The sequence below is a fragment of the Girardinichthys multiradiatus genome, chromosome 9 (genome assembly GCF_021462225.1).
Source record: "Girardinichthys multiradiatus isolate DD_20200921_A chromosome 9, DD_fGirMul_XY1, whole genome shotgun sequence".
NCBI classification, from domain to species: Eukaryota; Metazoa; Chordata; class Actinopteri; order Cyprinodontiformes; family Goodeidae; genus Girardinichthys; species Girardinichthys multiradiatus.
In genome coordinates, this window is record NC_061802.1 from 29,504,859 (window position 1) to 29,520,672 (window position 15,814).

The 15,814-nt window shown below is 41.9% G+C and overlaps 1 protein-coding gene and 1 long non-coding RNA gene across 2 annotated transcripts; both read right to left on the minus strand.

Annotated features, from left to right (window-relative positions):
- Window positions 1-292: 292 nt before the first annotated feature.
- Window positions 293-9,633, minus strand: LOC124873526 (ubiquitin carboxyl-terminal hydrolase 37-like). The gene is made up of 17 exons (XM_047374229.1): window positions 8,483-9,633; window positions 8,301-8,359; window positions 7,808-8,095; window positions 7,549-7,713; window positions 7,214-7,357; window positions 6,751-6,912; window positions 6,461-6,611; window positions 5,988-6,334; window positions 5,706-5,837; window positions 4,723-4,846; window positions 4,472-4,623; window positions 4,287-4,386; window positions 4,134-4,210; window positions 3,897-4,020; window positions 3,726-3,786; window positions 3,469-3,626; window positions 293-3,333 (listed from the first exon to the last, which is right to left on the minus strand). Exons 1-17 carry the CDS (start codon window positions 8,510-8,512, stop codon window positions 3,319-3,321), a joined length of 2,289 nt encoding a protein of 762 aa, XP_047230185.1. The 5' UTR covers window positions 8,513-9,633; the 3' UTR covers window positions 293-3,318.
- Window positions 9,634-13,388: 3,755 nt separating this feature from the next.
- LOC124874321 lies at window positions 13,389-14,744 on the minus strand. Its single transcript, XR_007039766.1, has 2 exons — window positions 14,465-14,744; window positions 13,389-14,179 (listed from the first exon to the last, which is right to left on the minus strand). It is a non-coding gene; the product is annotated as an uncharacterized LOC124874321 (long non-coding RNA).
- Window positions 14,745-15,814: the final 1,070 nt, after the last annotated feature.

The following is a 15,814-nucleotide window of genomic DNA, read 5'->3' on the forward strand; positions in this document are numbered from 1 at the left end:
GTTCTGCAATTTTTAGATGCATTCCACCTCTAACAAATGTACATCAAATGGCCGACTTGCTTCCTCATGGCATCCTGCTCTGCTGTGACCTGGTAATGGGACATTCATCAAATTCAGGTGTGTTGGAACAAGGATGCATCTAAAACTTGCAAGAACTTTGCTTTCAAAGACTAGAGTTGAAGACCCCTGGTGTATATTGTTATTCAGCAGGCATAACTGGTATGCATACACCACCCTGGCTCTGTAGTGGTTTGAGGTGAATTCACGACAATAACATAAAGGGGTCCGGCATTTGACATACAGATGTGATTGAATCTGTTTTAACACAAAGTATCGTGGCATAGCATGAGGTTAAGTAATGCATCTTCGATTCATTGCTGTAAAATGGGAAAACAGTCAGCATATATTTCACAGCAGTGGCACTTCTCTGCGGGATATAGTGTCGCAGAGTTGTGTCGTTCATGCCATGAAATATTTGGCCATGGTTAAAACATCCATTACAACCAGGTTTGGCTAGAGATCAAATTATATATGCCGCAGTATCAGAAATGTAAGCAGATGCTTGAGGAATATTTAACAGGGGAAGACTTGTCAGACAAATTATTATAATAGGAATCGTCATAGAAAAAACTAAAATATAATTATGCTCGATTATGTGCAACTGGAAACTGTGCTTGAAGGTTGAAATAGATATAGTCATGTGACCACGGGGATTGGCCTTAAAAGGAAGTTCTTCTCACCTGTTCTTTGCTCAGACATCGTTCCCTCATGTCACCAGCTCTGATTCCCGCTACGTGTCAGCCTAGCATCCTCTCAGGAACCATAAGTGACATCCCTCTTTTCTTTCTGCCTTCCCTGTTGGGTCCCTGGACCATTTGTAACACTGACTTCTATTCTATCTGCTTTTAGTGTTTCGCGTGTTACTAGATTAAACAGCCTGCTCTGCCTACCCACCGACAATTCCTGCCACATTTGGATTAAACCAGCACGCTACATATGAACATATATCTCAGTATCTGTGCATTTTCTCTCACTGCTGACACTAAGCAGTCTCTGTTGGTGACACTTATTGTCATCTTAATTTTCTGCTGACTCCAGTGTGAGCACATATTCAGAGCCAAGTTTGGGTTTGAATGAGTTCCAATCACAAGGATGAAGTGGTGGTTTGTCCGGATTCCCATCTCAGCGCAGAGCAGTGTCACAGAGGCTGGGGTTGACAAGTAAGGTCGGTGTGAGTGATTGCTTAGGCTGGCTCTCTCTGATGCGAGGTGGCTGGAGTGGGAGGGTGGACAGGCAGATTTGGGAAACCGCAGCTTGGAGTTGATGCGGTTCTTCTCTTAGCTTTGCAGCTCTGAGAGAGGCTTTCCATGAGGCTTCACAGTAAAGTATTTCCTTCTGTTTACAAACTTGGAGCACAGATCAACCAACAGGACATCCAGGTCTGGATCCTTAATATCTCTTACTCTGGGAGGAGAATGGTACAGGCTGAGGTAAGTTAAAGGTAAAGTTACAGGTCACAAGTTGTCAGGTCAAGGTGAACCGGTCTGATTACCACTCGGGAGAGTAAACAATATGACGCCTCCCTCAAGGTTCCTGCTGCTTAAGAACCCTTGCTTGATTGCTCCCGATGACCCTCGGCTGCGTAGAAGCACCAGCCTGCCACACCCTGAAGAAAGTAGGTAATCGAGAGAAAACACACAAACCTGTGCTCAGGTCTGCAACCTGACACTTATAGAAACTCTGAACCATAACGGATTCACTCAGTACTGTCTGAATAATCTAATTCTACCTAACTATTTTGTGCAATAAAAGTAAAAATATATAATGTGGGATAACAGTTGGGCCAGACTTGAGGCAATTATACAGAGTAGACCACTGTCAAATGCAATCATTGTTCTAATTGTTAATTTATTATTTTGATTTTGTCAAAATTAGAGACATAGAGATTTGGACAAGTTTACTGTAAGTCTTACATTGGTGTCGTTAATTAGTAGGTGTTTCATTATGTTCCCTGGGTGCATGTGTAATCTGTGTTAAGTTTTTTAACAAACTTAGTTACATTTTCTGGGTATTTCTGTGTATATTTACTATTTTTATGCATGTGTTCATGTTCTCTTTGGTCATCACTTTCTTCCTTCAGCATGTCTCATATCACTTTGTGCAGCGTAGGCTGCTGTCAAGAATCCAGGTCATTTGCATGATTTGTAAGTCTCTGATCACTTGGACATCAGTTGGCGACATATCAGTTCACCAAACTGTTTCCTACAAGCAGGAAATCCTCTCCAAACAGAACCTGCAGTGAGTGCTGAAGTGAAATAATATGCTTCAATACCAAACTGATGGAAATTGTAGAGCAGAACAAACAGCTTGGCTATTCATGATATTGACGTTTCCTCAAGGGACAGATGAACACATTACTGACTTTGTCACGTGAATATGCTGCTTTGCCTCCTTGCAGCATTACTGATTTAGGATGCTAGTCTTTTTTTTTTTATGCAGTTTACAGACCCCTTCTCACACTAAGATTTATTTTAACCACAGGTATAATCTAATTTGACTGAATTGATGACCTACGATACAGCAACATCTAGAGCCCATCCCGAGGGAAATCTTAGAGAGAAAACTAGATTTTCTGACTGTTTAGACTTTGCTCCAAATGCCCATTTTATAGTGGGAATTTAGTGGATACCATAGACAGCCTTAGACCTCAAACTAAAAATTGGTTCTCCAGAATACTGAGGAGTTTTGTGGTTATTTGTTCATTATCCTCCATTGAGAGAATGATGTTTGATTTTGTGTTAACATGGTTCAGGAGTACCCGAACCTTTTCCTTTTGTTTATTTATGTAAATAAAATACTAATAACCCTAGACTGCACACTAATGAATGTAGATGATCCCAATGTGAGGTCCTTAGTGTTTTCTATCTAAGGGAAGCTGGTGCCTATCTCCAGCAGTCTATGGACGAGAGGCGGGGTACACCCTGGACATGGACTATAAAATCATCAATTCTGAAATGGAAAAATAACATTTTTCTAAAACGTCGCATTTAATGATGAAATCATAGTCATGCTTTTTATACAAAAAATTATCATGCAAAAGCCCTGAGTGACTTAGGTTAATAGAGTTACCCGCTGAACACAGAGACTGCATTATGTGGTGTGCATCTCCATACTTTTGCTTTATATTAATAGTATAGAAGGCAATAAAGTACACACCTTATGGTTGTTTAAAGTGCAATAAATTTTATTATTTAAACAGTAATTAAAAGAAGGACAGGAGTTGTTGCTAGGTCCATTGGTGTCCTGGTGGCAAGTTTCTTAGCTCTTCAAAGGCTGAAAAGAGAACACAAATGCATTCAGATTTACTGGGTTGAAGTACATTGCATATATGCATAAACATCTCTAGGTAGCACTAATTAATAATGGGTGGGTGGTAGCTGATAAATAAAACTCAAATCAATGTCTTACCTGCTTTTCATAGAAGAGCAGGAAAGCGTTTCTTTCCCGCCACCAGCAGACAGCTTCTCCTGTTGTCTGGCTGACATGCTCATCGTCATATGTCAACCAACAGTCTGCTGTATCCCCCATATCCTGCCTTCTGTGAATACTGTCACAGATGTAATGACCTGAGAGCAGAGGGCAAACGTTTCAGCCTCAAAAGAAAAACCTGCAAATTCAACTTCAACAAATGTGTCAGAAAAACAAAACCTCACACAAACACTTACCCGTGTCAGCTTTGGACCCTATGTGGCTGACGACGCTCACCAGAGAATAATGAACTGTTGTCTACAAAACATCATAGTGTTAAAATACGCTTGAAGGCCATTTGCAGCCGACTGATTTCTTATTTCTGAAACCTTTTCTTCATTTAACATCCAATATCTTTCCTTTCTTACGTCTTTGGTGGCCATACATTCTTCCTTCACCACAAGTTCCCTTGACAGAGTGATGGGTTTTGTTATCTTCTGGACTCTGCAGGACATGGTGAATATAAAGCGCTTCAGGTGCAGGATCAGCACACTGAGAGGAAGAAGAAATAGATTAGAGAGGATCAGATCTCAAACTCAAATTAAGGAAACTGCTGAGCCTGAACAGCTGGATGGCACTGATTACAGTGTGGTTGTGTAACCTACTTTGGAAGAGTGAATAACGAGCTCTGGACTGACGAATCCTGTGCTCCACAGTGGCACATGTATTCTAAATGGCCCTCCTGCATAAGAAAAATATTGTTTCAGTTTAAATCCCTCAAAAATGAGGTAGCTTCTTGACATAATATTTGCACTTACCTTAAAATACTCCTGAAGACACTGGCTCACTGATCCTCCTGGGATCAGGTCCAGACTGAGGTTAACAAAGTCCTCAACTGTGTGGGACGGTTCACCGCATCTGAAATGGACAATTCAATTTAAAAATAATCATAGTGCTCTAGGAGATGTAACACGTCACCAGTGTAAATAATGTGCATTCATACCCTCTGCAGGTTCTAGTGTTCAACATCTGCAGCGCAATGTGTTCAACCACAGGACATGCATAGGTCAAGCCCAGGTTTGCTGCTGTCAGCTGCATTTCTGGTGACAGAGACCTCATTATATCCAAAACACAGATGAGGAACTCATGGGCGTCCTACACAGAAACCCAAAGAAATGTTTCGGAACATAAGAATTAAACACAATTTCTAAAGGACTGACGCTACCGTCTACTATGAATCATTATTCCACGAACTTTCTGCCCGCTGTCTTCAAAGTCTGAATTAAACTCAGCTATGGTCCTTTTAAAGGTGGACAAGACCAACTTTTTCTCCTCTCTGATGGAAGAGAAGCGGCAGACTCCAATATCCAGAAACCCTCTGGTAAGAACAAAAGAGAAGAAAATATTTTCCTTTGACCTTTTTTCAAATTTTGTCGCATTATAAAACAACCTTTATTGTATTTTACTGGGTTTTTATGTGATTGACCAATACAAAGTGGTACATAATTGTGAAGTGGAAGGAATATTACACATGGGTTTTAAAAATTTCACAAATACAAATCCTCTCTATCTACAACGGATTTCTATTTGCCACTCTTCCATAAAGGCCAGCTTTTCAGAGTATATGTAATTGTCCTGTGGACTGATTCTCCCACCTGAGCTGTGGAGTTCTGCATCTGTTCCTTAGTTATAATTGCCTACTTGGCTGCCTATCAACGCTCTTCTTCACTACTCGTAGTTCATGGATATATTTCCATTTTCAGATCATAGATTGAACAGTTCCATAAGATATTCAAAGCTTGAGATATTGTTTTATAACCAAACCCAGCTTTAATTCTATCCACAACCGTATCCCTGACCTGTCTGCTGTGTTCCTTTGTCTTCATGATGTTGTTTGTTCACTAATGTTCTCTAACAAACCCGAGGCCTTCACAGAACTGCTGGATTTGTAATGAGAATAAATTACACACAGGTGGACTCTATTTACTAATTTGAGGCAGCTAGTTGCAGTAGACCTTATTTAGGGGTATCAGAGTAAAAGGGGGAGAAAACTATCCATTTCACAATCATGCACTACTTGTGTGTTGTCTATTACATAAAATCCCAATAAAACACAATGAAGGTGGTAATAGCAACGTGACAAAATAAGATAAAGCAAGAGGTATGAATATTATTATAATGCAGTGTATGAACATAAATTAACACACTGATATTTTACAGTCTGTGGTGTACTGTACCTGAAGAGCTGGGATTTGTTGTGAGAACCCCACACCAGCATTTGGTTGTGGATCTCTTGAACAAAGCAGCTCAGGGTGAGGAGGCTTTGTAGGGTGGCGTTGATGTAGCAAGTCAGGCCCAGGTTGGGTAAACTTTAAATACACAACAAGACAGGAACCAGACTCTAAACATGAGGTTCATTTTCAACGCTTTCAAGATGTAGAATGGTTGTTTTAGAGCAGAAGGTTTTATAAACTTTAATCTGGTGAGTGCATGTTTTTAATACTTGTGCATGTGCCTACCCAAGGCAGACTAGTTCCTTAATTGGGATGGTTTCTTTGCTCCTTGAATATGGCTTTGGCAATAGCTTATATAATTTTGCACAGAGTCCTGGCCTGTTGAATTCAGCCTGTGGACTACCAACATGATCTAAAGTCGATGACTGTTCAGACATCTTTGTATCAATCTTAGCAGAGGCCTCAGCCTTTATTTTCAGGTTATTGTGGCCATTGGAGTTGGCGATGAAGAGGTCAAACTGAGGTGAGACGTTCTGCTGAATTTTATTCAACACGCTAACTGAGACATCTGTGGCTGATCCTGAGCAAGGCCCTATATGTGTAATTTCTTCTCCTTCAACTGGCAAGACTCTCTTTTTCAAAGAAAAAAAAACAAAATACCTCAATAAAGCAAAACACTGAACACACTGTACTTGTTTCGGTTAGTCATGTAGTATTCAGTTGATGCAATCAACAGCATTCAGCTTAGTTTAACGTACCCCATCATAAACCAGTGGCGACTGGATCAGCCCAAGTGCCATTTTGATCCTTTTGTCCGTCTCCGTCCCTTTTGACGCTGAAGAAGGATGTAGAGAGGAATCACCCTTGTATCCAAGTTCTCTATTTGGCACATCCCTGGTTTTCTTTAGACTTCACATTTGAAAAAAATATCAAACATAATATTAGAGGAATACCAAACCAAGACGCATTTCTTTACATCTATTTTTAAGTAAAAGAAAAGGAAAACAAGTAGTTGATGAGGTGGCACAGACCAGGTAAAAGCTTGTACCTCTGTTTTGTTGCAGAAGACGACAAGAATGCTTCTTCTGCTCTATTGTCTTTCACTTTGTGTGAATCTTTCTCAGTGGTAAATGAGGAAAGTGTGTCACCATCAGGCGAAGTTTCCACCTGGACTCCAACTTGTGCTGAAGTGTCATAGAAGGCGCTGACACTGGTGATAAAATAAAGAAAGATATACTATTGTATACTGTTGTTTCAAAATAGTAGATGGCATTTACAGTAATCTTTAAAAATACTTGGACTATACTGATGTTTCGATTGAATGCAACAATAAATAAATGTGTTTTTACCATTATGTATTTTATTTATGTATTTTATTAATTTATTATTTGGTTGTCAACACTGGCAATGAAAAAACACAAAAACAGAACAAAGCAGATCAATGTGACTTAATCTAAAACCTGAGAGAAATATAAAGTTTAAGTATTATAGACCACTAAAGAAGATCTCACATCTGTTGGGTGGCAGACGAAGGCATGATAGTTTCCTCTGCTCTACTGTCTTGCTCAGTCTGAAGGTGTCCTTCTGTGTAAGATGCGGGAGAACCATCCAGATCTCCATCTTCAACATCCTCCAGTTCCTCCGTGCATTTTACACTAATGAAGAAAATATGCAAAAAATGAAGTATGTCCAGAAGACAAGATCCAGTTATCAATTCAATTTGAGGAAAACAACTAAACATCAAATAAACAATGATTTCTGCAGCAGAACATTCTCATATTTGTCAGATTTATACTTTTCTTATGTTTTACTGGCAGCTGAAAAAATAATGTAAAGAAACTCATACGCTTCTTCTGTGGTGGAGAATGGTTGGACTGAGTCTTCAGTCTCATCTATGTGGCCACTTTGCAGCCGCAGCTCATTGTAAGCAGATGCAGGACTGTCAGGAGCAGGTGAAGCCATGACCAGGACACCAACTTCCCCCTCCTGAGACTCTTTGCTTGCGCTGCAACTGGCGGCAAAAAGAAATGTGGTTTTGTAGTGGCATACACCTCTATAACACCAATGTAAGTACAAACCTGGAGTTGACTGAAGTTGTATTTTACCTCTTTTCTATCACTGAGGGTGGCAGAACTGCGACCTCGACCACATCTTGTTTGAGACAGGTGTTGTTTTTCTTCTGAATGTTCATTAACTCAGTCGGACCGTACGGAGGCTCACATATTACAACAACTTTTATTTGCAGCTTATTGATTAAAAAAATTCGCTGTGGTAAAAATACCTTCTTATAAATAGGCCCCAGATGCCACCAGAAGGTTTTTCTGACCTTCTTAGGAGCCTCACTGGTAGCTGGGATTGTGGTGGGAGTGGGAGTTGGTGCAACTGTCTGCAAGCTGATATCAGCAATAAAAGTAGAAATATGTCAATATTTGGTTCTCCAAAGATCGAGGAACAGTGAATTTCACATTCCGATTGTAAAATTTAACTAGACAAATTGGTTTTATATGATTACTATCATTTATTTTTAAAAGGAAAATGAAATAACACAAAAAACCACGAGGGAACCAATTAGGATTGTAATAAAACATAAAACAGTACCTCTTCTGCAGGCTAGAGCTTGTCTCAACTCCAGCGCCTACCTCCTTTTGACGTTTTTTCTGTTTAAAAGTTGTAAAAACTGTTTTTTAAAGCATGATAATGTTAACTTTTCACAAACAAGTAGCAAAATGTAAACCTCAATTAAGTAAATCAACAGATTACACAAGGAATAAGATTTATACCTTTTGTCGTTTACAAGGGATGCAAAACATCCTCACACTCTGTGCAATTGAGCAAAATAACTCGTGAACTGTGTTGAATTTAAGCAAGTACTTCTCTATCGCGCTAAGATATCGAAAGTGAGTTTGCAGATGTCTGGTTAGAGATTTCTGGCTGCAGAATATTCTTCACTGTGACATCACAGGGAATCTCTTCATGCTTGTAATGACTTGGCAAAGCAGTTCAAAGATAAACATACTTTGGCATATAACTATATTTTCAACATGTCGCAAAAATACTCTTTACTTATGCTTTTTGTGAGAACGAGACAACTAATGATTAAGATGTACAGTCAATTACAAACACCATCAATGTTTCACATTAACGCAGACACTAAGATCATATATTGGTATTAAATGTGATTTAGCTTTTATACAGCAGGATCATTTAAAAATACAATTAATATTACACAATATTCAATGTCAGTACATGTTATCTGAGGTAGATCAGTTGCTTCTCTTCAGAGAGCATTAGATTGACACATCGGCAGTTCAAATCAGAACTTTCTTTGTAAATGTAACGTCCTTTTATTATTAATTACAGAAGCTGTTTCAACCATTTTTCTGAAAATCCCTTATTTAAAATAAGGGATTTTCATTATTCCAACAGATCTTAATTTATTTCCCACAAAACTGTAGCATGAAGCATGTAGTTGTGTTCATTCATTCACAAGTTCCCATTTTCACAAAAAAATGTGCAAGTTTTCCAAATGACTGAATGCTAAAATCCGATTTTGCACATGCACTGTAGTACTGGAAAGACATCCTAAAGTTAAAATTATGTATTGGATGCTTTAAAAACAACTCTTTCTTCATGTATCGGTTGTGGGACCGCTGCCATGTGTTACGTCATTGCAGAATCCAGCAGAGAAAGCAAGACCCTTGATAGCCTCAGATTTACAGTTTTCAGTTTGTCCATCACCAACTTACCAATGGGACCAGGGATGGTATTTACAACCTGGCTATTATCTCACATATCTACATGCTAATGTTCATCTATAAGGCTGCACGGAGACACAGTTGGTAGCACTGGTCCCTTGCAACAAGAAGTTCCTGGGTTCGACTCCTGGCCTAGGGTCTTTCTGCATGGAGTTTGCATGTTCTCAGGAATACTTTCTATGGGAAGGAAAAGTAAATGTTAATGGATGTAGCTCCTTTAGTGGTTTCATATAGGAAGAAAAAAACAGATAAGCTCTTAGCCAGTTTTCAAGATTAGAGTCTGAAAGAGAGCACATAGAGTTAGTCACAGTAAAAGCTCAGTCAGTAGCTATGTCTAGAAGAAAAATAGGGTTAGACACTGAAAGACAGGGCCAAGTGGATCATTGGTAGAGGGTGAGCATTAAGTTGTTGCCAGCAGAAGCTCTGACGATGCCCCCCTCCAGAAAGGTGTCACAGGTAGACACAGAGTCAGGCCAGGTGTAGCTTCTAGGAAGAGAAAAGAGAACATAAAGCTAAAAGCTGAAATAACAGCAAATAATCCAAAATTGGAGAGTAGTGTGAGAATGTAGCGAAGAGGGTGAAAGTGGTCATTATGTCTTCCAGCAGCTCAAGCCTATAGCAGCATAACCTACAGGATAACCTGAGCTATCTCTGTAGTTATGCTGTTATAGATAACTCAGGATAACCTAAGCCACCCTAATTATAAGCTTTATCAAACAGGAAAGTTTTAAGCCTAGCCTTAAAAGTAGACAGGGTGTCTGCCTCTGGGTTAGGGTTAGGGTGGAACTGGGAGCTAGTTCCACAGGAGAGGAGCCTGATAACTAAAGGATCTGCCTCCCATTCTACTTCTAGAGACTCTAGGAACCACCAGTAAACCTGCAGTCTGAGAACAAAGTGCTCTGTTAGAAACATATGGAACAATCAGATCTCTGATGTATGATGGAGCTAGATCATTTAAATTTTAAATTCAATTCTGGATTTAACAGGGAGCCAATGAAGGGAACCTAAAGTAGGAGAAATATCTCATTTTAATTTTCATCAGAACTCTTGCTGCAGCATTTTGAATCAGCTGAAGGCTTTTAACTGCATTTTGTGGACATCCTGATTGTAACGAATTACAATAGTCCAGCCTTGAAGTAACAAATGCACGGACCAGTTTTTCAGCATCACTCCTGGATAGGATATTTTTAATTTTGGCAATATTCCGGAGGTGAAAGAAGGAAATCCTAGAAACCTGTTTAATATGGGATTTAAGTGACATGTCCTGGTCAAAAATAACACCAAAGTTTTTTACTTTATTACCGGAGGTCTATTTAATGCCATCCAGGTTAAGTGATTGACTAAGCAGTTTCTTTTTTAAAGACTCCGGTCCAAAGATGACAACTTCTGTCTTGTCTGAATTTAGAAGCAAAAAATTTAAAGTCATCCAAGGTTTATGTCTTAAAGACATGCTCGTACTCTAACTGGTTGGACTCATCAGGATTCATGGATAAGTAAAGCTGAGCATCAGCATAACAGTGAAAATTTACTTATTGGAAGCTTATATAGATTCCACAATTAACCCTGGAGTTTAATGATTTATTTACATGAACTGGAATCTGTCAGAGGAACTGGGAGGAGTTCGGTGAGGCCATGGAGAAGGACTACCGGTTGGCCCCGAAGCGATTCTGGCAAACCGTCCGGCACCTCAGGAGGGGGAAGCAGTGCTTCGCCAACACTGTTTACAGAGGGGGTGGGGAGCTGCTGACCTCGACTGGGGACATTATCAGGCAGTGGAAGAGTACTTCGAGGATCTCCTCAATCCTGCCATCACGCATTCCCTGGTGGAAACAGAGGCTGGGGACTCGGGGTTGGATGAGATCCGCCCTGAGTACCTCAAGTCTTTGGATGTTGTGGGGCTGTCATGGTTAGCACACCTCTTCAACATTGCGTGGAGGACGGGGACAGTGCCTTTGGATTGGCAGACTGGGGTGGTGGTCCCACTACATAAGAAGGGTGACCGGAGGCTGTGTTGTGTTCCAACTACAGGGGGATCACACTCCTCAGTCTCCCTGGTAAGGCCTACGCCAGGGTATTGGAGAGGAGAGTCCGGCCGATAGTCGAACCCCGGCTTCAGGAGGAGCAGTGTGGTTTTCGTCCTGGCCGTGGAATACTGGACCAGCTCTATACCCTCTACAGGGTACTCGAGGGTTCATGGGAGTTTTCCCAACCGGTCCACGTGTGTTTTGTGGACCTGGAGAAAGCATTCGACTGTGTCCCTCGTGATTCCCTGTGGGGGGTGCTCCAGGAGTATGGAATCGGGGGCCCTTTAATAGGAGCCATCCGATCTCTGTAAAAGCGGAGCAGGAGTTTGGTTCGCATTGCCGGCACTAAGTCGAAACTGTTCCCGGTGCATGTTGGACTCCGGCACGGCTGCCCTTTGTCACCGGTCCTGTTCATAACTTTTATGGACAGGATTTCTAGGCGCAGCCAAGGGCCGGAGGGGGTCTGGTTTGGGGACCAGAGGATTTCGTCTCTTCTTTTTGCGGATGACGTGGTCCTGATGGCCCCCTCTAGCCAAGACCTACAGCATGCACTGGGGGGGTTCGCAGCCGAGTGTGAAGCGGCAGGGATGAAAATCAGCTCCTCCAATCCAAGGCCATGGTACTCGACCGGAAAAGGGTGGCTTGTCCTCTTCAGGTTGGAGGAGAGTTCCTGCCTCAAGTGGAGGAGTTTAAGTATCTCGGGGTCTTGTTCACGAGTGAGGGAAGAATGGAGCGGGAGATCGACAGACGGATCGGTGCGGCTGACACAGTAATGGGGGCGCTGTGCCGGTCCGTTGTGGTGAAGAGAGAGCTGAGCCGAAAAGCGAAGCTCTCGATTTACCGGTTGGTCTACGTTCCTACCCTCACCTATGGCCATGAACTTTGGGTCATGACCGAAAGAACAAGATCCCGGATACAAGCGGCGGAAATGAGCTTCCTTCGTAGGGTGGCCGGGCACTCCCTTAGAGATAGGGTGAGGGGCTCGGCCATCCAGGAGGGGCTCGGAGTAGAGTCGCTGCTCCTCCACATCGAGAGGAGCCAGTTGAGGTGGCTTGGGCATCTATACCGGATGCCTCCTGGACGCCTTCCTTGGGAGGTGTTCCAGGCACATCCCACCGGGAGGAGGCCCAGGGGACGGCCCAGGACACGCTGGAGGGACTATGTCTCTCTTGGCTGGCCTGGGAACGCCTTGGGCTCCCCCCGGAGGAGCTGGAGGAGGTGTCTGGGGAGAGGGACATCAGGGCGTCTCTGCTGAGTCTGCTGCCCCTGCGACCTGGTCCCGGATAAAGCGGAAGACGACGAGTACGAGCACAATTCAGATTTAAGATTTTCTAGCTTAATTGGTCACAAAAAATAAATAAAATAAAACTTTTGCATGCTTTTAAATTTTGTAGGTCAAGTCTTTGTAATGGTGTACAGCATATACAGGTCTCTGTATATGTCAGGTAGATTATTCTGACTTCACTAGTTCAGAATTTGTCAAATATATTTTTAATTGTCTACAAACAAAAAAATAAAAAAAAATACATTTTGCCTCAAAACATGTCAGAGCTGCTGGACAGGTGTAAACCAGTGATCAGATACGGTATCTCCTCACTTAATCTTTCCTGGGCCAGAACAAAAAAAAAAAAAAAAAGTAATGACTGCAGCCTTTAGTTTAGGTGCGCCACATCTCTGAAACAAACTCCCTGAAAACCTGAGTAAATCGGTTTACTGCAGGCTTCCCATGAGGGTCAAAGATTGCCTCAGTTTATTTCTAGCATTTATTAACCATTTGTTTAAATCATTCAATGTTACTTTTAACATTTTTACTTTTGCATATTTTTAAAGTACGACACATTTGAAGACATGCTCTTTGACAAAAATAAAACAGAAAGGACATTGATGCAGTAAAGCACAGCATACAGTTTAAAGTAAGGCAAGTGCAATTTTAATGTCTTATGAGGAGAGTATAGTAGGGCTACAAATCACAAGCAAAACATTTGAAACTGTAAAAGCAATACACACAGTACTGATGGAACAATGACAAATGAAGAACAGCAAGTACCTAACAAAGGCCAGATAAGATAGCATGGAGCCAGAATTATAAAAAACAACATTTTACCAAATCACAAGAGACCAGTGGTCAGTGGACAGTAACTAGTTGCTCAGCTAAACTGAGTAACTTGGTTATAGTGACTGGAGTAACATTAAAAAAAAAAAAAAAGGACTTCAAGGATGTTTACTGCACCATACCTTTTAATTCTAATAAATGCTACTTTACTTTGGTACAATTTCATGGTACCTTACCCACCTTGTGTCGTGGTTTGCAGTGGTGAAGGACCAAAGCGGCAGTAGGACATTGACAGGCACATCATAGATGGATACATTTAATCAAACAAAGACTAAACTTAGGACACAGAAATTCAGGAACCAGGGATAACAGAACCATGAACAGGAGAACATCTGGTCTGGAAGCCGGTGTCATGAAGGAGCATAGAGGACCCTCAGAGAACCGTGTCTGGAGGTTGGAGAAGTTCTGCAGCCTTTGAGCCACGGAGGAGTTTGGGAGAGCATTACAGCAACTGGCGGAGCTGTTGTTGTGGCTCTGGAGACGTTCCAACCATGGAGACAGTTGGAGATGAGACTGACATGGAGGTAACTGTTGACAAACAACCTCCCACGCTTCACGGAAAATCTGCTCAGCCTCCTCCAAGCCCTGAGAAGGAAGGAGAGAATTCCAGGTGCACAGCTGGTTTATACAGCTAGCTGACACCAATAAGCGCTTGCTTGGGTTGCCATTCTGAGCCACCGTGTCACAAAAGTCCCTTGTGTAAATTTCATAAAGTCTGCATCCAAAAGAGGATCTGCTTGGTCCTGGTGACTGGTTCCTTCAGCCATATTGTGTTGTGTATTTATTGGACCAATGTGCAGATGAACGCTCTGAAGCAGCATAGTTGAAGAATCTTTCCTTTAATAATAATAATAAACAAGAACAACTTACATGGGTAAGCCAGACAGTGCAGCAGACAAGGAGCCAGGAAGCAAGTAGGGTAGTATACAGGTAGATATCAGGAGAGCAATGAAACACAGAGAGTTTAAAAACTGAGGGAAGTGGAGTAAGGACCAATGAACTGAGGAGGATAATCAGGGTGAAAATCAGGTGCAGCTGGTGGAAAGGAGACTGAGGAATACTGAGGGAGATTGACTAATTAACACTGATTAGCAGGAGTGAGAGGAGATAACAGAAAACATCTACAGGTCCTTCTCAAAATATTAGCATATTGTGATAAAGTTCATTATTTTCCATAATGTCATGATGAAAATTTAACATTCATATATTTTAGATTCATTGCACACTAACTGAAATATTTCAGGTCTTTTATTGTCTTAATACGGATGATTGTGGCATACAGCTCATGAAAACCCAAAATTCCTATCTCACAAAATTAGCATATCATTAAAAGGGTCTCTAAACGAGCTATGAACCTAATCATCTGAATCAACGAGTTAACTCTAAACACCTGCAAAAGATTCCTGAGGCCTTTAAAACTCCCAGCCTGGTTCATCACTCAAAACCCCAATCATGGGTAAGACTGCCGACCTGACTGCTATCCAGAAGGCCACTATTGACACCCTCAAGCAAGAGGGTAAGACACAGAAAGAAATTTCTGAACGAATAGGCTGTTCCCAGAGTGCTGTATCAAGGCACCTCAGTGGGAAGTCTGTGGGAAGGAAAAAGTGCGGCAGAAAACGCTGCACAACGAGAAGAGGTGACCGGACCCTGAGGAAGATTGTGGAGAAGGGCCGATTCCAGACCTTGGGGGACCTGCGGAAGCAGTGGACTGAGTCTGGAGTAGAAACATCCAGAGCCACCGTGCACAGGCGTGTGCAGGAAATGGGCTACAGGTGCCGCATTCCCCAGGTCAAGCCACTTTTGAACGAGAAACAGCGGCAGAAGCGCCTGACCTGGGCTACAGAGAAGCAGCACTGGGCTGTTGCTCAGTGGTCCAAAGTACTTTTTTCGGATGAAAGCAAATTCTGCATGTCATTCGGAAATCAAGGTGCCAGAGTCTGGAGGAAGACTGGGGAGAAGGAAATGCCAAAATGCCAGAAGTCCAGTGTCAAGTACCCACAGTCAGTGATGGTCTGGGGTGCCGTGTCAGCTGCTGGTGTTGGTCCACTGTGTTTTATCAAGGGCAGGGTCAATGCAGCTAGCTATCAGGAGATTGTGGAGCACTTCATGCTTCCATCTGCTGAAAAGCTTTATGGAGATGAAGATTTCATTTTTCAGCACGACCTGGCACCTGCTCACAGTGCCAAAACCACTGGTAAATGGTTTACTGACCATGGT